Raw genomic sequence first — 23095 nt, forward strand, 5'->3', positions numbered from 1 at the left:
GTGAAGACATTCCTCAATTAAAAACACATCCTGAGCAGATGAGTAAGCCAACCTAGCTAAATGAAGAACAACAGAGTTAGCTAATCTTTTAATATGTGAGATCGTATATCTACTAAACCACCTTGCTCTAGCCTGAATATCTTCAAGGACGACCCTACAAGGATGAAAAGAATACTCAGACCCTTTTAGCGTAGAGATAACCTCCAAAGAATCACTTTCCACCTCTTATCTCTCTCAAACCAAGGCAAATAGCAAACTGAATCCCAAAAAAAATTACACCAACTTCGGCATGAAAAACCCACAGACCCACTTGTCTCTTCCCATACAGTCACGAAGAACCACCCCGTAGCCATATGACTTTCAAGTTAAGGCAGCATCACAATTCAGTTTAGACAAACCTGGGGGAGGGGGAATCCAATGAGCCCTACTCGATGTCCCGAGGGCTGGCATGGGCGAAGGTGCACACCTAATGTGCTTGTACTCAATAATAGAATCCCGTACTCCCTTCACCAGCTTGCTTGGAGAATAACAAACGTCTTCCCAAATGACCCTGTTCCGATTTAGCCACAAGGCCCATATAACCGAACCAATCAAAATAATTTTATCCTCATCAAAACCTGCACAAACCTGCTGGAAGAATTCTTTAACTCAAACTCACTTCATTCCAACACGATTGAGCGATAGGACACTCAAGCAGCACATGTGTAATTATCTCAACCAGGACGAAGTTTTTGAACATTTGATCATATAGCAAGATTCATGTGGGGGAGGGTTTGTGAGCTACTAAGTTCGCATAAGAAAATTTGATAAAAACACTAATATACAAACTTCTTAATAGAATAAAAAACAAAAAGGTTTTAACACCTCACCACCACTTGAGTTTTAACAATATTTCTCAAAAACTCAACTTTTCAGTGCAAAACAGCTGAAGGAATCTAATTGTAGACTTATCAAAACACAGAATCTAATTGTTACCTGAAGGAATCTCAGGTTATTCAATAATCCTCCTTAAGGTGAACTTGAACACAAGCTTGCCATACCTTCCTCTCTCTTGTTTCCACTCCTTGACATAGTACAAACCAACATATACATACCCAGACTTCGTGCCATCTGTGGTGGATGGCTTGGAGTATTTGAACCCGCGAATAACCCTTACGGGGTTTCTGGCTCTTATGCTGTTCCTCAATGCAAGGTTACCTCCTGTCCATCTCTGATCGACTATTCTTCTACTGACAGTTGGATTCCCTCCCTGCCCACAATAAACTATTTCATCTGGGGAGCTCATGTCATTATCATAGCACCCAGAAGCCACAATGCTTATTGCCAGATTTTGACCGTTCTCACCCCTCTTGAAATCGATACCATTTGATCGCTGACGGTGAAGGCCGATGATAAATAATTCTGCCCGGTACTGAAATCTGTCACCAACTTGGATTCCCGAAACATGTCCAATTCGTTTTGTAGCGTTCAAACACCTTTGGTGTTTCTGAAAGATATTGGCTACAACTGTAGGAAGAGATGTTTTGGGTCCTTTCTTCTCCTCTAATTCTTCCCTATACAACGCCAAAGTCCTCTGGACAGTTTCCCGCCTAACCCCCAAAGGTTGGCTCCTTCAACCACAGCAGCAACTGGTCCTCTGCGTTGATCATGAGCAGTTCCAGATGAGTTTCTAATGCCACGACTTATGGAAGGAGAAACATTGTTCGAATTCGCACTCATGTTGGTAGTTTCACTCTAAAGGAGGGAATTCAGGCTCTTAATGAACTAATCTCGGAAAATTATATTCCCATGGCTTGCATTTTGGATAAGCTGCATCATGTTGCCCATTCTCATTTGGGTTAAATCAACCCGTCATAAACTCTGGTTGTACCTGAAATTATATGAGAATTAACATCTTAGAGAGATTATTTGATTACCAACCACAAAGAACAAAATGAAGAAGAAAAAATTAACAATAATTATAGAACAAAGGCATTTCGGAAAAAAATAGAAGAATATCACTCCTCAAAAAATTCAAAATAGAAGTATGCGCATATAGAAAATGAGAAATACTCATTAGACTATAATTTTTTTTTAAAAAAAAGTGGGGTAAGAAACATGCCACCCTGTCACTACTGCAGCAACACAAATGAACAAGAAATAATCATTTAAATGTCAATGCAAAGTAAGAAGGCAAACCTTGTCACCATTCCATAAAAACAATAACACAGTTATCTCACATAACTTTAGAGAGAGAAGACAGAGAAATGAAATGTGAAGAAGCCTGAATCCCTCCAGAGAAACAGACAGAGAGTGGAAAACCCCAAAAATCCTTAAAGCAAACTTACCGACTATTTTTTAAGGAAAAAATTTGAATGAAAAGATACAAGAATTCAACAGTTGATATTGGATCTGCTAAATCTTGTATTTAGCATAATTCATAAAGTGTTGCAAATTATCAACCTGCCATAAAAGTTGAGATAATTAAACCCACTTCAATCAGTCATGAGTCATTTACTTTCTTAATAGCCCAACATTCCACATATTATTGCAGGACATTATGTAGAACTAAAGTTGTAATGAGTTTCTAACTCCTAATTAAACCCTTAATGTTGTCCATCCACTAAGATAATAACGTCAGAAGTTTATGAATGTCTGTATATATACTTTATCCATATGTGTTGAGGCAAAAGCTATCCCATCCAAAGCTAAAACTGATATATTCACTCAAACTAATTGAAAGCCTATTTCAAGTGAATGGCTTCCAGTGATCTCATTTGAGAGTTCGTTATCTCAAATCACTCATTTTGTTTGTTGTTTACTTTAAAATAACCAATGTCCAAGGAAATAAAGATGGGCTTGGGTCGGGTATAGGTTAAAGGAGCGGGAAAAGTAAGATACCCCAAACTTTCACATGTCTACTTTGCATAGTGCAAAACCCAAAAATTGAATAAAATCGTTTTTAGTTAATGAAGAATTTAAGTATTGAAAGACCAAAATACCACAACTAACACCTAAATCAAGTATTATCGAAACAATTCCTCAAATTTGACATCAAGGAGTAGACTAAACAAAACGAGGAAAAAAAAAGAAGATCAAAGATATTTTTTATCAAGTGAAAGACCATAAAAAAAAAACATGATCTTGTAGAAACATGGATTGAGTTACTACAAATCAAGGGGCAAATAAGCATAGAAAACCTTGGAATGAAAATAAATCATAAGAATCAAGTACATACCTTGAAAAGATAAACCCACAAAATTGAATCTCTTTTGATTGGATGATAGCCTTATTTAACTATTGAAAGAACAAAATACCACAATTAACACCTAAATCAAGTATCATCGAAACAACAACTCAAATTTGACATTGGAGAGACCAGTAGACTAAACAAAACAAAAAAAAGACCAAAAATACTTTTTATCAAGTGACAGACAATAAAAAAAACATGATCTTGTAGAAACATGGATTGAGTTACTACAAAACTAGGTCAAAATAAGCATAGAAAAACCTTGGAATGAAAATAAATCCTAAGAATCAAGTACATACCCTGAAAAAACAACCCACAAAAGTGAATCCCTTACGATTGGACTAATAGTCTTCTAACGGGATTCAATCACCAGCAAGCTCAAATGATGTGACTAGAAACGGATCAACGAATGACACTAACGAGGACGGACAATGCACTCTCTATAAAAGGAAGGCACTTCGGTAGTTTCGGCCGCCCTAATTCTGAAATGGTGAATTGGGGAAAACAAGATCTTAGGTTTTAATAAATAAGAAATGATTATGGCCACTCATTTCATAATTACTCAGGTTTGGGCTTTTCAAATAAAACCTTAGGCCCAATTTAAAACTAATATTTGGCATGTGTCATTGTTATGGTTTCCCCATTGGAATCCAAATCTAACGATCTGTAATAACTATTTACTCTTTTAAACCCTACCTTGACTTGGGTATTAGAGTGCAACAACCAGTGATATAGGCCGCCTAGATCACCCAAGGATTTGTAGTAGTGCAGGTGTTTAATTAGGTCTAGCCATACTGTTTAACTACCCCTCAAGCTCAGTTTGACTCATAACGTTGCAAATTTATTCCATGAGAATTTGCAAACAATGTAACTTTTCTACCGTTTCTAAGTTTTAACTTGACACTCATAAAAACCTCACAAGTTAACCATTAAAGATAATATTGCAGCATGCCTAGGACTTTTGACAACCTAAAGGAGAAGCGTGCAGTCTCTATAACAAGAATGATTCCTAACCACCGTATGACATCCACCAGTGACCAGCCTACAGAGCTCACTTTAGATCCTTATTGAACAAAGAAGATAGGGCCTAGCTCTCCATTCAAAAACAGTAAAGAAATCCAAATGAAGCTCTAAAAGTATAAGAACTGAGAGTAGTGTCAAAAATTATTCAAAGAAAAAACCCCTTCAATCGAATCAAAAGAGCGAAAGGTCCTAGATAGAATTATTGGGGATGCTAGTCAAGCCACAACTAGGTGAGTTTCATCATAGGAGATTGGACTTCCCCATGAAGGGAAACAATCCTTACTCTACAATCTAGCAGAGAGTTCCATTGTCCAAGGTAGGATGGCTAAACCTTTGCAAAATCTTCATTGCCAGCTCGGCATGTCATAATAAACGAGAATACAATCGTAGTCAATAACATTCCCTACATAGAGGATCTATAGATTACCACAGTTATACCAAGTAGTGACAGAATCTTTTCAAGATGTCCTTAAGCTAAATGGCTAATGCATTAAACTCGGATGAGATCGTTCTCTTACCTCCTTTTTTCCCAAGTATTAGAGTCTATGCTTAGTAAATTCTAGTTAACATGATTAGCTCTTCCTTTGCTTCTTATATTAGGAACTATGAGCTTATTAGGCTTTTACTTCATTCAATCAATATGATCATGAATCCAGACCAATTAGGCATGCCCATGATTGTCAACAATAAATGATGTTAAATGTAGGCAACGATCTCCACCATAGGGAAAACCATGATCATATGATTCTATATATTTTCCTATTGACTCTATTCATGGCTACGGAAAATAGCTTATATAGTTATCTTGGTTTATCACAATAGCGAACCATAAAAGGTAAACAACACCCATGCACAAGGCTCCCATAGTAGGCAGGGTGGGGGACAAGCAAAATGTACTCATATCTTAACCCCACATAATATGTGGAGAGACTGTTTCTAAGAATTGAACCTGCTACCTCTAGGTTGCACCCCTGTAACTCTACTAGTGGGCCACATGTGCGCTTGTACCTGGGAACCATACTGCCTCTTTATTTATTTATTGAAAATGAGATAAGTGTAATAACATCCCAAGATATAGTTATGGAATTGAAAAAACTACATTTCACAGTAAAACTTACATATATCTAAGAGAAAATAATCTATAGTACTCTACTTTGAAAAAAATTTTAGGTACTAAACCCTAATTGTGTATGGTGTTTTGGTCTCTAACATCCCTTAAAACAATAGAAATCCAGAAAAGACCTTCAAATATTGAATCCTATAAAGGATCAAGTCATCAATCCCAATAAAGATCTATAACCAAAATCCCTCAAAAAGGTCAGGAAAGATCTACACTAGGGAAACTGATATGCTGACTAGTTCTGCAAAGAACATCCCTTCCCCTTCCTCATCCCATTGACGGCTTTTGTCTAATCTTCAGAACAACCTTAGACACTCCCTCATTGTGATCTTGATTCTTATTGGCCACTCCTCCTGAATAACTATAGGCAATTTCATCTCCATCTACATGTCATATCCATCTACAATGGGGTTCTTATTCACACGAAAACCTATTCACCACCCACATTAATTCCGGGCTTACCACCCAGATACCGCCTTTTCCTCCTCCAATACTAAAAGAACCCAAGAGGCCCTACTATGCCCCTCTTTTCTATAGTCTTCCAGCCAGCCTCAGAACTCTCATCTCTTCCTGTTGGTTTTCTTTTGCATTACTCTTATCTTTCTCAGCCATTTTAATTCAATTGAAGTGTTATTACTTATCTATCCTTTAGCATCTCTTTGAGTGATCTTACTGCCATCGAGAAGTGGCACGTCTCATGTTTCACAGATTCTATGACCCAAGCAAGCAATCTAATTTCCATCCTCTCTTGATTTCATAAGAGAACTCATAGACATCATTATAGTGATTCCTATGATCAATATAACAAATAAGCATCCTTCAAAATTTCCAAGCAAAAAAGGCGGGTGCTTCAATGAATCCATCACTTCTTTCCAAGTAACCCTTCTCTTCCTACAGCTCGTGAGGATGTCTGCTAAGTGATCTTCAAAAGCAACGTGATAGCAAATCACTTGCTCTTTACCAACTAGAGTACCACATTTGTTGCTAGTAATTTGCTTTAATAGCAATTCCACAATTGAAACAATTTTTCTCAAACACAGGGTAAAGACAGTAAAAATTATCGTTTATGCACATCATAATCAAGTCGTGGGTTGTTGTGATAATGGTGGATAGTGAATGATAATGATTAGAAAGAGACTTGATCCTAACCTGACAGTCCAATGAATAGAACCAAACCGAAATAGATCCCATAAGCTTCTTCCACAGATTTCGCATAAATGAGCGACTCCTTCACCAGATTTTCCAGCAGTTGCCTCTCGTTCGGGAACAATATGACTCTGGAACTGTTAATCACATAGGTCTGAATCCCACTGATGCCCAGTACTTTCAGAATCTCTCAAAGCCTCACCACATCGTGAAATGAAGATGGCCTCGTCTACACCCCCAATTTTGAAATTAGTAGAAGAATCCCATTTTAACACATTGCCCAAACAAGTCAAAAATAGGTGAAACTGAAAAACTGGGGATTAAATCCAAACCTGAATTACTTGATGATCCTTGTTTCATGGCAATAGAAGCAGAGCCCCCTAGTAGTATAAGCAGTACATATTGCATTCGGTCCTCTCCGAATATCCATGTGACCGACAAGCGGTGAAGAATGCCATACTTAGCAGTGACTCTAGCCATGGTTGTTAATCACATAGGTCTGAACCCCACTAATATGCAGCACTTTCTGAATCTCTCAAACCCTCACCACATGTGATATGAAGATGGCCCCATCTACAACCCCAATTTTGACATTAGTAGAAGAATCCCTTTTTGACATATTGCCCAAAGAAGTCAAAAATAGTTGAAATTGAAAAACAGGGGATTAAACCCAAACCTGAATCACTTGATGATCGTTGTGTCTTGGGAATAGAAGCAGAATGCGTCGCCCCGTCGTAGTCGAAACAGTGCATATTGCATTTGCTCCTCGCCGAATATCCATGTGACCGACAAGCGGCGAAGAATGCCGTACTCAGCAGTGACTCTAGCCATGGCTGTACCAGCGAACACATCAGAACCCAAAACTGGGTATGCCAATCGGAAATCAGAAGCCTTACCATTTTCAGAGCTCGATTCGCAAACCATGTGAGCGATTGTTGGGTTCGATAACGGATAATTAGAGAGTGTGTTAAGAGTTCATTGATCCATTGTGATGGGTATGATTCGCCCCAAATTCAGTTACTGTTGCTCTCTGTTTTATCCGACAATAACGATGTCGTTTCACTCTTTTCTTTTTATCTGACTAAGAACGTTGTCGCTTTACCTTTGTATTCTTTTTATTTCAAACGACAGCGTCTGGCCGTCAATTTAGTGCACCAATGAGGCAGCATTTTGATTCCCAAATACACATTAGAAGTCTCAATCTTGGCACAATAGTAGTAGTATGGAGAACAGGAGAAGATATTATTGTACAAATTAATTTGTCTTTTAAATATTTGTTGTAGGCTTAAACTAAGGTCATTAAGTCTGTACACATACAAAAACTAATCACCTGACTTGACAATAAGATAAATCGAACTAAAACCCCAACGCGTGGATAAAGGGTATTTTCTTTTACTATCTGTACTCATTGTTCAGCCAGCCAGTCCCCACATGGCCACATGAGCTAGTTGTGAACCCACAATGAAAAAAGCACAAATACCACTTCACAAATTACTTTCACTTCTGCTGCATCTTGTCTTGCTCTGCTTTTCTTTGGCCCTGAGTGAGTCATGGTGCTCATTTCTTTTATTTTGTTTTGGACAATGATGCCAAGATTTGGGTTTTTGTTTCTTTTCTTTTCATCAACGGATCAACCCTTTCTTGTTTAAAATTCAAATTGTGGTAAATGGAATTGGTTAGTCAATTTCCCAGTTGAAACTGCACTCAAAACAAATTTATGGAAGTGGCCTCCATTGTTCGAGCGATGTAAGACTAAAAAATCTCTCATTAGTTGGACATAACCCAATTGAGTGGTTATAAATAAAGTCAAACTCTATGGACTGTCATTATGTAAAAAATTTATGCACATGCTATTTTGTCGGCCCAAGTTCATGCCAAATCATGCTTGTATGTGTTGTTCTTGATTAAAAAAAAATTGTGAGCTACTAAAGTTCCCATAAGAAAAAATTTGATAAAAACACCAATAAAGTTCTTTAAAAAATTAAAACAAAAGGTTTCAACACATCCTTTACAAAAGGTTTCAACAACTCCACCTTTCAGTACAAAACATCTTAGCCACTAAAACTGACAAATAATCTGTGGCCGATGGCCTGGAGTACTTGAACCCGCCAATAGCCCTTACGGGGTTTCTCATTTCCACGTTGTTCCTCAATGCAAGGTTACCTCCTGTCCATCTTTGATCGACTATTCTTCTACTGACAGTCGGATTCCCTCCCTGCCCACAATAAACTATTTTATCTGGAGAGCTCATGTCATTATCATGGCATCCAAATGCCACTATGCTTATAGCCAGATTTCTACCGTCTTCACCCTTCTTGAAATCGATATCACTTGATCGCTGATAGTGAAGGCCGATAACAAACAATTCAGCCCGATATTGAAATCTGTCATCGACCTACCTAGATTCCAGAAATATGTCCAATGCGTTCAAGTATCTTTGTTGTTTCACGAAACAATTGTTTTGGGTCCTTTACAATCATGGAACAGCTTATCTAATTCTTCCTGTATAAAGCCAAAGTCATCTGAATAGTTTTACGGATAACCCCCAAAGGTTGGCTCCTGCAATACCCATTGCAGCAATACCCATTGCAGCTGGTTGCAAGGAGCCAACCTTTGGGGGTTAGCCGCGAAACTGTTCAGAGGACTTTAGCTTTATACAGGGACGAATTAGATAAGCTGTTCCATGATTGGAAAAAAACCCAAAACAACAATTCTCCCGTCGCATGAAATTTTTCAGAAACAACAAAGATGCTTGAATGCAACTAAACGCATTATACAGCTCCAGCTCCATTTTCTTGCTGCTGTAGATTTCATTTGTGGCTCACTTTTTGGTTCCGTCAACTCCTATTTCTAACATTATGATTTCTAACATTAATATCATAAGGTTATTTGCAACTGTATTCACACACTCAAGAATTGTGAATTGTATTGATTGAACAAAATTCTCCATCAACAGTACTTCCCTGACAGTGCCGTCATCTGAGTCGACCTTGAACATCGTGCCAGTATTGGATTGCACCACCAGCAAGTAACCCTTCCCTGCCTAAGTAGACGATCCCTTTGAGCCCGCAGTCCGTGAACGAGTCAGCAACCCCGGATAAAGAGTGAAAAGCGGAGATATGGAGAGGGAGCCGAGGAGGAAGTGAATCTCCATTAGATAGGTGAATGAGCAGACACACAGCCTTTTCACTCCCAAAAAAAGGAAGAACGAAAAAGAATTCCCTTGATCCGGGAAAGCTCTTAACCAGCAAGCAAAAATAAGTGAACCGGACTCATATGATAGGGCACCTAGACCTCAAAACAAGAGGAGAAAGAAAGAACTGAAGGGCTGGCTAGTGAGGTGAGGGCAAGTACAAGGGCCTCCCCTTGAATGCAGTCTGATTCCCCTGCCGATGAACCTGCCAACGAACGATATGGCATCAAGGAGGAAAACTCAAATCCCGGGCAAAGGATTTCAGGGTAGAGATTTGGGGATCGGAAGTTGATGATGTGGGGTTTCCAGGCAAGTGATGGCATTGGACCGACACAAACGAGGAGGAGGAGAAATGGGATTGAGCAGAGCCGCAGCCGCTGTTGATTTGGGGAGGGACATGGTTGATATCGTTGTGAGATGAAATAGGATGGGAGGGTTTCTTCGATTTTATACTAACATCCCTCGCTTACCTTGTTACTTTTGTTTGGGTTAATTTTAAGCTGCATCTAACCATGGTTAGTTACATGGGTAACTGACCAAGTCTTCCTAGAAAATAACAACCATGATTTTCCATATGAAAAGCCACGATTTTAGGGGTTACTAATACCACGAAAATATTTCCTTTTACCGAGATTATCTTGGATCTCCACTTCCTTGAAAAAGATCCTCTTTTCTATTTTGTTCTGCCATATTTTTCGTGTTCATCTTGATAGAGAGAGTTTCTTCGATTCTTGATTCATCGTTACATTAAATGGTGTGTTTACGTTACCGCGTGTTTTTTGTTATTGGTTCTTATCTTCAATTCATACATATGTTTATTGTCTGAAGTGTGAACATTGTTAACGTATTTATTTTTTTAAGCACAGAAAACAGGTTATTTGGTACATCGGTTCCAATAGTGAACAAGAGGTGGTCATGGTCATTCCATATTTAAAATTAGACAATAGATCACAAAGTGACTATTAAGCTGGAGCATTCTCTGTCACCCCAAAAAAATAGTTTTTTTGAAGTTCCTAAATCAATTTCCATTTGGAAATACTCTTTTGACCATGCGTTAGGCTTTAACTTAACTTACCCTGTCGTGAAGCAATAAATTTACACACATGCTAGTCTAACGGCCCGAGTTTTTTTTGTCAAATATCAATGTAAAAAAAAAACATTCTTGTACGTTCTTGGTTAAAAATAATAATAAAGTTTGTGAGCTACTAAAGTCCCCATACAATTTTTGGCTAAATCATTTAAAATGCCCTTGAAGTATCCCATTTTTCTCATTTATATTCTTAAAGTATAAAATTTCTCATTTTTATCCTCGATGTCTCATAAAACAACTCAAATATGTCCCAATTTCACTGTTCTGGTACTAGTTTGTCAGAATTTGCACATGTGGCAATCAGAACACCTACGTGGCATACACGTGTTTTATCGTCAATACATGAACTGAAATTTCAACCGTCGGATCTCATCAATGACTGAGATTTTAGTCAAAAATCTTCACACTATATACCCACATCAGAGCCCCTTCTCCTCTCTCACCAAAACTTCTTACTGCATCAACACCTCCTCCTCCGACCTCCGCTTCACTCATCTCAGCCGATTGGAAGCAAGACTTCCAGTGCGCAGAACCCGAAGACCCAAGAGGAGAGGAAAACTCTCAAGTAGCGAATTCACGATTTGAATCAGAACCAAAAACTCCTTCAGATAGATCAGCAAGGCCTAGAGTCGAGAGACCCATTTTTTGTTCAATTCATCCAACCAACAATGTAAAGATAAGAGGAGCAGAGGGGATCCTTATCAGTCACAGAACCAATTAAGAAAATGTATGCAAAAAAATATTAATTTTTTTTCACAAATGTCAATCTAGTAGATCGACACAAAATCTCCATAACAAAACAACAAAACCCAACTGATGTCCTATAAATCATACAACCCAGAACCTAAAAATCCATAATATTCATAGATTTACACTGGTATATGTTGATGCAAGAAAGGAAAAGCATTCATCGCGATATTGAGAATCCAAGTATTTACCTTTTCTTCAGGTCACATCCGTCAGGCGAGATGAGTGAAGAGTCGGTGTCGTGGTTCGCTTGGTTGAGTGAATAGGAAGTGTTGTCGGAGATGGATTCTGGATGAGTGAAGAGTCGGTGCGGTGCTAATCCCATTGTTTCCATCGAACAAGAAGAGAGATTTTTATTTTTTTATTTTTAAAATAGGACTGGTTATGAATTTATTTTTTTAATGACGTGGATTTTTTATTTTCTTAATGAAAATGACACGTGTATGCCACATTGTCATTTTGGTAGTCAGCTAGGCAAATTCCGGCCAAATACAATTGGAATAGTAAAATTGGGAAAAATTCAGGTTGTTTTATGAAACATCGAGGATAGAAACACAAAATTTTATACTTTAAGGATAGAAATGAAGAAAAAGGATATACGTCAAGGGCATTTTATATGATTTCTTAATAAAATTAAAACAAAAGGTTTCAACAACTCCACCTTTCATTACAAAACAGCTTAGCCACTAAGAAATGGCAAATAATGTGTCCATGAAGAACAATCAAGTCCAAAGATGTTTACTTATCAAAACACAAAATCTAATCGTTACCTAAAGAAAGCTCAGGTTATTCAATAATCCTTTTTAAGATGAACTTGAAAACAAGCTTGTCATACTTCCCCCTTACTTCTTTCCACTCCTTGACATAGTACAACCCATCATATACATACCCAGACTTCGTACCATCTATGGCTGATGGCCTGGAGTACTTGAACCCTCGAATAACCCTTACAGCGTTTCACACTCCCATGTTGTTCCTCAATGCAAGGTTACCTCATGTCCATCTCTGATCGACTATTCTGCTACTGACAGTCGGATTCCCTCCCTGCCCACAATAAATTATTTCATCTGGGGAGCTCATGTCATTATCATAGCACCCAGAAGCCACAATGCTTATTGCCAGATTTGACCGTTTTCACCCCTCTTGAAATCGATACCATTTGATCGCTGACGGTGAAGGCAGATGATAAATAATTCTGTCCGGTATTGAAATCTGTCATCGACATTGATTCCTGAAACATGTCCAATGCGTTTTGTTGCATTCAAGCATGTTTGTTGTTTCTGAAAAGATTAGCTGCAACTGTAGGAACAATTGTTTTGCATCCTTTACAATCATGGAACAAAACTTAACAACTCTTCTAATTCCTCCTTGTATAAAGTTAAATCTCCAAACAATTTCACGGCTAACCCCAAAGGTTAGGTCCTTGCAATACTAGTTGTTGCTGAGGAGCCAAACTTTGGGGGTTAGCTGCGAAACTGTTGATGGTTGATATCGTTGTGAAATGAAGAAAATGGGATTGGAGGGTTTGGATTTTATACAAACATTATTGGTTAGACGCTTAGCTGTGATTTACAATGTTTTTCCTTGTCATATAGAGTAATTTTTTCCTCCCTTTTCTATTCGATTTTCTACAATCATCATTGGTTGGCTTTATAATGTTTTTCTTCTCAAATAAGTTTTTTTTCCTTTTCTTTTTATATTTTTTTTATATGCCAATGTTTTTCTTCTCAAATAAGTTTTTTTTTTCCTTTTCTTTTCATTTTTTTTATATGCCAATGTATTTCTTCTCAAATAAGGTTATTTTCCTTTCATTTTTTTTTATATGCCAATGTTTTTCTTCTCAAATAAGTTTTTTTTCCCCTTTTCTATTCGATTTTATACAATCATCATTGGTTGGCTTTACAATGTTTTTTCTTCTAAAGTAAGGTTTTTTTCCTTTTCTTTTTATATTTTTTTATATGTCAATGTTTTTCTTCTCAAAGAAGTTTTTTATTTCCCTTTTCTATTCGATTTTATACAATCATCATTGGTTGGCTTATAATGTTTTTCTTCTCGAATAAGTTTTTTTTCCCTTTTCTTTTTATATTTTTTTATATGCCAATATATTTCTTCTCAAATAAGTTTTTTTCCTTTTATATTTTTTTATATGCCAATGTTTTTCTTCTCAAATAAGTTTTTTTTCTTTTCTTTTATAGTTTTCTTATATGCCAATATTTTTCTTCTCAAATAAGTTTTTTTCCTTTTCTTTTATATTTTATATATGCCAATGTTTTTCTTCTCAAAAAAGTTTTTTTTTTCCCTTTTCTTTTATATTTTGTATATGTCTCTATAATCACTGTGATGTGACCAACAATCCCACAAATATCACATAGAAGATAGATCATGAAGCTTCACTCATATGGCTAAGGAAATTGCAGTGAGAGAATGGAGAGAGTTGAGAGAGAGTGTCGCATACCTCTAAACTTAGATCCTTTTGATGTGGCATTAGATCTAGTATTTATAAACGTTTTACTCAAGTGAACCACGATTGGCACGTGGGTGCTGAGCTGGCAAACAATGGGCCTTTGCTTTTAGTTAGGCCGTGGGTTTATGAAGGAGCTTTCTGAGTTATGGCCCGTGTCAGGCCAATTGAGGCTTGGGGCAAGGGTTTGTCAAATTTTCTTTGGACGCCATGGGCCTGTAGACCATCTATGAGGGTCATGGACCTTTGCTAAGAAGACGATAGCCCAAACCGTGAGCCTATTGGATTCTACTGTAGGCTTTACTTAAGAGACTATAGCCCAGGCTGTGAGCCTATTCAGCTCCGTTGTTAATCTCTCTGTTTTTTTTTAAAAAAGCATCAATATAGTGTTTATATTCAAAATGGAATTTTTGATGGAGGATTAACCAGGACGAAATTTTTTCTTTTTTCAAGAAGAAAAATAGATTTCATTAAGAACAATTCGCTTCTACATAATGTAGAATCGAGTGAGGACATTCCTCAATTAAAAACACATCCTGAGCAGATGAGTAAGCCAACCTAGCTAAATGATGAGCAACAGAGTTGACTGATCTTTTAATATGTGAGCAAGTATCTCTACTAAACCACCTTGCTCTAGCCTGAATATCTTCAAGGACGACCCCGCAAGGATGAAAAGAATACTCAGACCCTTTTAGCGTAGAGATAGCCTCCAAAGAATCATTTTCCACCTCTCTCTCTCAAACTAAGCGAGATAGCAAACTGAATCCCAAATAAAATTACACCAGCTTTGGCATTAAAAACCCCCAGACCAACTTGTCTCTTCCCATACCCGGACCCCCCTGAAGTTAAGGCCGCATCACAATTCAGTTTAGACAAACCTGTGGGTGGGGGAATCCAATGTACCCTACTCGATGTCCCGAGGGCCGGCATGGGCGAAGGTGCACACCTAATATGCTGGTACTCAATAATAGAATCCCGTACTCCCTTCACCAGCTTCCTTGGACAATAACAAATTCTTCCCAAATGACCCTGTTCCGATTTAGCCACAAAGCCCATATAATCTAACCAATCAAAATAATTTTATCCTCATCAAAACCTGCTGGAAGAATTCTTTAACTCAAACCCACTTCATTCCAACACGATTGAGCCATGGGACACTCAAGCAGCACATGCGTAATTATCTCAACCAGGACGAAGTTTTTGAACATTTGATCATATAGCAAGATTCATGTGGGGGAGGGTCTGTGAGCTACTAAGTTCCCATAAGAAAATTTGATAAAAACACTAATATACAAACTTCTTAATAAAATAAAAACAAAAAGGTTTTAACACCTCACCACCACTTGAGTTTTAACAATATTTCTCAACTCCTCAACTTTTCAGTACAAAACAGCTGGAATCTAATTGTAGACTTATCAAAACGCAGAATCTAATTGTTACCTGAAGGAATCTCAGGTTATTCAATAATCCTCTTTAAGGTGAACTTGAACACAAGCTTGCCATACCTTCCTCTCTCTTGTTTCCACTCCTTGACATAGTACAAACCAACATATACATACCCAGACTTCGTGCCATCTGTGGTGGATGGCTTGGAGTATTTGAACCCGCGAATAACCCTTACGGGGTTTCTGGCTCTTATGCTGTTCCTCAATGCAAGGTTACCTCCTGTCCATCTTTGATCGACTATTCTGCTACTGACAGTTGGATTCCCTCCCTGCCCACAATAAACTATTTCATCTGGGGAGCTCATGTCATTATCATAGCACCCAGAAGCCACAATGCTTATTGCCAGATTTTGACCGTTCTCACCCCTCTTGAAATCGATACCATTTGATCGCTGACGGTGAAGGCCGATGATAAATAATTCTGCCCGGTACTGAAATCTGTCACCGACCTGGATTCCCGAAACATGTCCAATTCGTTTTGTAGCGTTCAAACACCTTTGGTGTTTCTGGAAGATATTGGCAACAACTGTAGGAAGAGATGTTTTGGGTCCTTTCTTCTCACGGGACAGCTTATCTAATTCTTCCCTATACAACGCCAAAGTCCTCTGGACAGTTTCCCGCCTAACCCCCAAAGGTTGGCTCCTTTCAACCACAGCAGCAACTGGTCCTCTGCGTTGATCATGGGCAGTTCCAGATGAGTTTCTAATGCCACGACTTGTGGAAGGAGAAACATTGTTCGAATTCGCACTCATGTGGTAGTTTCACTCTAAAGGAGGGAATTCAGCCTCTTAATGAACTAATCTCGGAAAATTATATTCCCATGGCTTGCATTTTGGATAAGGTGCATCATGTTGCCCATTCTCATTTGGGTTAAATCAACCCGTCATAAACTCTACTTGTACCTGAAATTATATGAGAATTAACATCTTAGAGAGATTATTTGATTACAAACCACAAAGAACAAAACGAAGAAGGAAAAATTAACAATAATTATAGAACAAAGGCATTTCGGAAAAAAATAGAAGAATATCACTCCTCAAAAATTCAAAGTAGAAGTATGCGCATATAGAAAATAAGAAATACTCATTAGAATATAATTTTTTTTTTAAAGAAAAGTGGGGTAAGAAACATGCCACCCTGTCACTACTGCAGCAACACAAATGAACAAGAAATAATCATTTAAATGCCAATGCAAAGTAAGAAGAAGGCAAACCTTGTCACCATTCCATAAAAGCAATAACACAGTTATCCCACATAACTTTAGAGAGAGAAGACAGAGAAATGAAATGTGAAGAAGACTGAATCCCTCCAGAGAAACATACAGAGAGTGGGAAACCCCAAAAATCCTTAAAGCAAGCTTACCGACTATTTTTTAAGGAAAAAATTTGAATGAAGAAAGATACAAGAATTCAACAGTTGATATTGGATCTGCTAAATCTTGTATTTAGCATAATTCATAAAGTGTTGCAAATTAGCAACCTGCCATAAAAGTTGAGATAATTAAACCCACTTCAATCAGTCATGAGTCATTTACTTTCTTAATAGCCCAACATTTCACATATTATTGCAAGACATAATGTAGAACTAAAGTTGAAATGAGTTTCTAACTCCTAATTAAACCCTCAATGTTGTCCATCCACTAAGATAAAAACGTCAGAAGTTTATGAATGTTTGTATATATACCTTATCCATGTGTTAAGGCAAAAGCTATCCCAAAGCTAAAACTGATATATTCACTCAAACTAATTGAAAGCCTAACTCAAGTGAATGGCTTCCAGTGATCTCATTTGAGAGTCCGTTATCTCAAATCACTCATTTGGTTTGTTGTTTATTTTAAAATAACCAATGTCCAAGGAAATAAAAATGGGCTTGGGTCGTGTACAGGTTAGGCTTTTGTGCAAAATCAAGTGCCAAATGCCGACCGAGTAATTGCCTCTATGTTTAAGACTAAGCCCGACCCTATAAAATTTTTTAATTTCTAGGCATATCGCCTAAGCCAATTTAAAGAAAAACAAACAAGCGGGAAAAGTAAGATACCCCAAACTTTCACATGTCAACTTTGCATAGTGCAAAACCCAAAAATTGAATAAAATCGTTTTTAGTTAATGAAGAATTTAAGTATGAAAGACCAAAATACCACAACTAACACCTAAATCAAGTATTATCGAAACAATTCCTCAAATTTGACATCAAGTAGTAGACTAAACAAAACGAGAAAAAAAGAAAAGACCAAAGATATTTTTTATCAAGTGAAAGATCATAAAAAAAACATGATCTTGTAGAAACATGGATTGAGTTACTACAAATCAAGGGGCAAATAAGCATAGAAAACCTTGGAATGAAAATAAATCATAAGAATCAAGTACATACCACAAAAGTGAATCTCTTACGATGATAGCCTTATTTAACCATTGAAAGAACAAAATACCACAATTAACACCTAAATCAAGGATTATCGAAACAACAACAACTCAAATTTGACATTGGAGAGATCAGTAGACTAAACAAAACAAAAAAAAAAGGGACCAAAAATACTTTTTATCAAGTGACAGACAATAAAAAAAACATGAACTTGTAGAAACATGGATTGAGTTACTACAAATCTAGGGCAAAATAAGCATAGAAAAACTTTGGAATGAAAATAAATCATAAGAATCAAGTACATACCTTGAAAAAGATAAACCCACAAAAGTGAATCTCTTACGATTGGACAAATAGCCTTCTAACAGGATTCAATCACCAGCAAGCTCAAATGATGTGACTAGAAACGGATCAACGAATGGCACTAACGAGGACGGACAATGCACTCTCTACAAAAGGAAGGCACTTTGGTAGTTTCGGCTGCCCTAATTCTGAAATGGTGAATTGGGGAAAACATGATCTTAGGTTTTAATAAATAAGAAATGATTACGGCCGCTCATTTCTTAATTACTCAGGTTTGGGCTTTTCAAATAAAACCTTAGGCCCAATTTAAAACTAATATTTGGCATGTGTCATTGTTATGGTTTCCCCATTGGAATCCAAATCTAACGATCTGTAATAACTATTTACTCTTGTAAACCCTACCTTGACTTGGGTATCAGAGTGCAACAACCAGTGATATAGGCTGCCTAGATCACCCAAGGATTTGTAGTAGTGCAGGTGTTTAATTAGATCTAGCCATACTGTTAAACTACCCCTCGAGCTCAGTTTGACTCATAACGTTGCAAATTTATTCCACGAGAATTTGCAAACAACACAATTTTTCTACCGTTTCTAAGTTTTAACTTGACACTCATAAAAACCTCACAAGTTAACCATTAAAGATAATATTGCAGCATGTCTAGGACTTTTGACAACCCAAAGGAGAAGCGTGCAGTCTCAATAACAAGAATGATTCCCAACCACCGTATGACATCCACCAATGACCAGCCTACAGAGCTCACTTTAGATCCTTATTGAACAAATAAGATAGGGCCTAGCTCTCCATTCAAAAACAGTAAAGAAATCCAAATGAAGCTCTAAGAGTATAAGAACTGAGAGTAGTGTCAAAAATTATTCAAAGAAAAAACCACTTCAATCGAATCAAAAGAGCGAAAGGTCCTATATAGAATTATTGGGGATACTAGTCAAGCCACAACTAGGTGAGTTTCATCATAGGAGATTGGACTTCCCCATGAAGGGAAACAATCCTTACTCTACAATCTAGCAGAGAGCTCATTGTCCAAGGGAGGATGGCTAAACCTTTGCAAAATCTTCATTGCCAGCTCGGCATGTCATAATAAACGAGAATACAATCGTAGTCAATAACATTCCCTACAGAGAGGATCTATAGATTACCACAGTCATACCAAGTAGTGATAGAATCTTTTCAAGATGTCCTTAAGCTAAATGGCTAATGCATTAAACTCGGATGAGATCGGTATCTTACCTCCTTTTTTCCCAAGTATTAGAGTCTACGCTTAGTAAATTCTAGTTAACATGATTACCTCTTCCTTTGCTTCTTACATTATGAACTATAAGCTTATAAGGCTTTTACTTCATTCAATCAATATGATCATGAATCCAGACCAATTAGGCATGCGCATGATTGTCAACAATAAATGATGTTAAATGTAGGCAATGATCTCCACCTTAGGGAAAACCATGATAATATGATTCTATAGATTTTCCTATTGACTCTATTCATGGCTACGGAAAATAGCTTATATAGTTATCTTGGTTTATCACAATAGCAAACCTGGGAAACATAAAAGATAAACAACACCTATGCACAAGGCTCCCATAGTAGGCAGGGTGGGGGACAAACAAAATGTACTCATATCTTACCCCGACATAATATGTGGAGAGACTGTTTCCAAGAATTGAACCTGCTACCTCTAGGTTGCACCCCTGTAACTCTACCAGTGAGCCACATGTTCGCTTGTACCTGGGAACCATACGGCCTCTTTATTTATTTATTGAAAATGAGATAAGTGTAATAACATCCCAAGATATAGTTATCGAATTGAACATATCACAGTAAAACTTATATATATCTAAGAGAAAATAATCTATAGACTCTACTTTGAAAAAAAATTTAGGTACTAAACCCTAATTGTGTATGGTGTTTTGGTCTCTAACGTCCCTCAAAACAATAGAAATCCAGAAAAGACCTACAAATATTGAATCCTATATAGGATCAAGTCATCAAACCCAATAATGATCTATAACCAAAATCCCTCAAAAAGGTCAGGAAAGATCTACACTAGGGAAACTGATATGCTGACTAGTTCTGCAAAGAACATCCCTTCCCCTTCCTCATCCCATTGAAGGCTTTTGTCTAATCTTCAGAACAACCTTAGACACTCCCTCATTGTGATCTTGATTCTAATTGGTCACTCCTCCTGAATAACTATAGGCAATTTCATCTCCATCTACATGTCATATCCATCTACAATGGGGTTCTTATTCACACGAAAAACCTATTCGCCACCCACATTAATTCTGGGCTTACCACGCAGATACCGCCTTTTCCTCCTCCAATACTAAAAGAACCCAAGAGGCCCTACTATGCCCCTCTTTTCTATAGTCTTCCAGCCAGCCTCAGAACCCTCATCTCTTCCTGTTGGTTTTCTCTTGCATTACCCTTATCTTTCTTAGCCATTTTAATTCAATTGAAGTGTTATTACTTATCTATCCTTTAGCATCTCTTTGAGTGATCTTACTGCCATCGAGAAGTGGCACGTCTCATGGTTCACAGATTCTATGACCCAAGCAAGACAATCTAATTTCCATCCTCTCTTGATTTCATAAGAGAACTCATAGACATCATTATAGTGATTCCTATGATCAATATAACAAATAAGCATCCTTCAAAATTTCCAAGCAAAAAAGGCGGGTGCTTCAATGAATCCATCACTTCATTCCAAGTAACCCTTCTCTTCCTACAGCTTGTGAGGATGTCTGATAAGTGATCTTCAAAAGCAACGTGATAGCAAATCACTTGCTCTTTACCAACTAGAGTATCACATTTGTTGCCAGTAATTTGCTTTAATAGCAATTCCACAATTGAAACAATTTTTCTCAAACGCAGTGTAAAGACTGTAAAAATTATCATTTATGCACATCGTAATCAAGTCGTGGGTTGTTGTGATAATGGTGGATAGTGAATGATAATGATTAGAAAGAGACTTGATCCTAACCTGACAGTCCAATGAATGGAACCAAACCGAAATAGATCCCATAAGCTTCTTCCACAGATTTCGCATAAATGAGCGACTCCTTCACCAGATTTTCCAGCAGTTGCCTCTCGTTCGGGAACAACATGACTCTGGAACTGTTAATCACATAGGTCTGAACCCCACTGATGCCCAGCACTTTCAGAATCTTTCAAACCCTCACCGCATCGTGAAACGAAGATGGCCTCGTCGACACCCCCAATTTTGAAATTAGTAGAAGAATCCCATTTTAACACATTGCCCAAACAAGTCAAAAATAGGTGAAATTGAAAAACTAGGGATTAAATCCAAACCTGAATTACTTGATGATCCTTGTTTCATGGCAATAGAAGCAGAGCCCCCTTGTAGTATAAGCAGTACATATTGCATTCGCTCCTCGCCGAATATCCATGTGACCGACAAGCGGTGAAGAATGCCATACTTAGCAGTGACTCTAGACATGGTTGTTAATCACATAGGTCTGAACCCCACTAATGTGCAGCACTTTCTGAATCTCTCAAACCCTCACCACATGTGATATGAAGATGGCCTCATCTACAACCCCAATTTTGACATTAGTAGAAGAATCCCATTTTGACATATTGCCCAAACAAGTCAAAAATAGTTGAAATTGAATAACTGGGGATTAAACCCAAACCTGAATCACTTGATGATCCTTGTGTCTTGGCAATAGAAGCAGAATGCGTCGCCCCGTCGTAGTCGAAACAGTGCATATTGCATTTGCTCCTCGCCGAATATCCATGTGACCGACAAGCGGTGAAGAATGCCGTACTTAGCAGTGACTCTAGCCATGGCTGTACCAGCGAACACATCAGAACCCAAAACTGGGTATGCCAATCGGAAATCAGAACCAATAAATATTCAGCCTTACCATTTTCAGAGCTCGATTCGCAAACCATGAGAGCGATTGTTGGGTTCGATAAGGGATAATTAGAGAGCGTTAAGAGTTCATTGATCCATTGTGATAGGTATGATTCGCCCCAAATTCAGTTACTGTTGCTCTCTGTTTTATCCGACAATAACGATGTCGTTTCACTCTCCTAAATTCAATTACTGTTGCCTTCAGTTTTTCGGTCTTTCTTTTTAATTTTTTATCTAACTAAGAACGGTGTCGCTTTAGTGCACCAATGAGGCAGCATTGTAGTCTCATTCTTGGCACAATAGTAGTAGTAGTATGGAGAACAGGAGAAGAAATTCTTGTACAAATTAATTTGTCTTTTAAACATCTGATATAGATTTAAATTAGGGTTGTTAAGTCTGCACGCACATAAAAATTTCTCACCTAACTTGATAATAAGATAAATTAAATTAAAACCCAACGCATGGATAAAGGGTATTTTCTTTTACTGTCTGTACTCATTGTTTAGCCAGCCAGCCAATCCCCACATGGTCACATGAGCTAGTTGTGAACCCACAATGAAAAAAACGCAAATACCACATCACACATTACTTTCACTTCTGCTGCTTCTTGTCTTGCTCTGCTTTTCTTTGGCCCTAAGTGAGTCATGGTGCTCATTTCTGTTATTTTGTTTTGGACAATGATACCAAGATTTGGGTTTTTGTTTCTTTTCTTTTCATCAACGGATCAACCCTTTTTCGTTTAAAATTCAAATTGTGGTGAATGGTATTGGTTAGTCAATTTCTCAATTGAAACTGCACTCAAAACAAATTTATGGAAATGGCCTCCATCTTTAGAGCGATTTGTAAGACTAAAAATCTCACATCGATCAGATAGAATCCAATTGAGTGGTTATAAATAAAGTTCAACTCTTCTCTATAAACAAGTTTTCATGATCTTAAGTACCAATGGCGATGGTCCATGAAGAACAAATTCGTGCAGGCCCAACTTATCTTGTCGTCAGGTAAAAAATTTATGTGCGTGCTATTCTGACAGTCCAAAATTATGCCAAATATCGAGATATGCTTGTATGTGTCATTCTTG

The 23095-nt window shown here is 37.6% G+C and overlaps 1 protein-coding gene and 1 long non-coding RNA gene across 9 annotated transcripts; both read right to left on the reverse strand.

Annotated features, from left to right (window-relative positions):
- LOC119987124 (histone-lysine N-methyltransferase, H3 lysine-9 specific SUVH5-like) lies at nucleotides 1-21402 on the reverse strand. Of its 8 annotated transcripts, none has more exons than XR_005465377.1 (5): nucleotides 21118-21389; nucleotides 19763-19862; nucleotides 15450-16356; nucleotides 399-627; nucleotides 1-154 (listed from the first exon to the last, which is right to left on the reverse strand). XR_005465377.1 is itself a non-coding variant. In XM_038831909.1 (5 exons), exons 3-4 carry the CDS (start codon nucleotides 16204-16206, stop codon nucleotides 992-994), a joined length of 741 nt encoding a protein of 246 aa, XP_038687837.1. In that variant the 5' UTR covers nucleotides 16207-16356; nucleotides 19763-19862; nucleotides 21118-21402; the 3' UTR covers nucleotides 1-627; nucleotides 976-991. The 8 variants fall into 8 exon arrangements, 7 of the variants coding, with proteins under 7 accessions (XP_038687837.1, XP_038687838.1, XP_038687834.1 ...); XM_038831909.1 differs by adding an exon at nucleotides 976-1542 and having other exon boundaries at nucleotides 1-627; nucleotides 16017-16356; nucleotides 21118-21402; XM_038831910.1 differs by adding an exon at nucleotides 976-1542 and having other exon boundaries at nucleotides 1-630; nucleotides 16017-16356; nucleotides 21118-21402.
- LOC119987126 lies at nucleotides 10956-11865 on the reverse strand. The gene is made up of 2 exons (XR_005465378.1): nucleotides 11740-11865; nucleotides 10956-11424 (listed from the first exon to the last, which is right to left on the reverse strand). It is a non-coding gene; the product is annotated as an uncharacterized LOC119987126 (long non-coding RNA).
- Nucleotides 21403-23095: the final 1693 nt, after the last annotated feature.

Source organism: Tripterygium wilfordii, chromosome 20, assembly GCF_013401445.1.
Source record: "Tripterygium wilfordii isolate XIE 37 chromosome 20, ASM1340144v1, whole genome shotgun sequence".
Lineage (NCBI taxonomy): Eukaryota > Viridiplantae > Streptophyta > Magnoliopsida > Celastrales > Celastraceae > Tripterygium > Tripterygium wilfordii.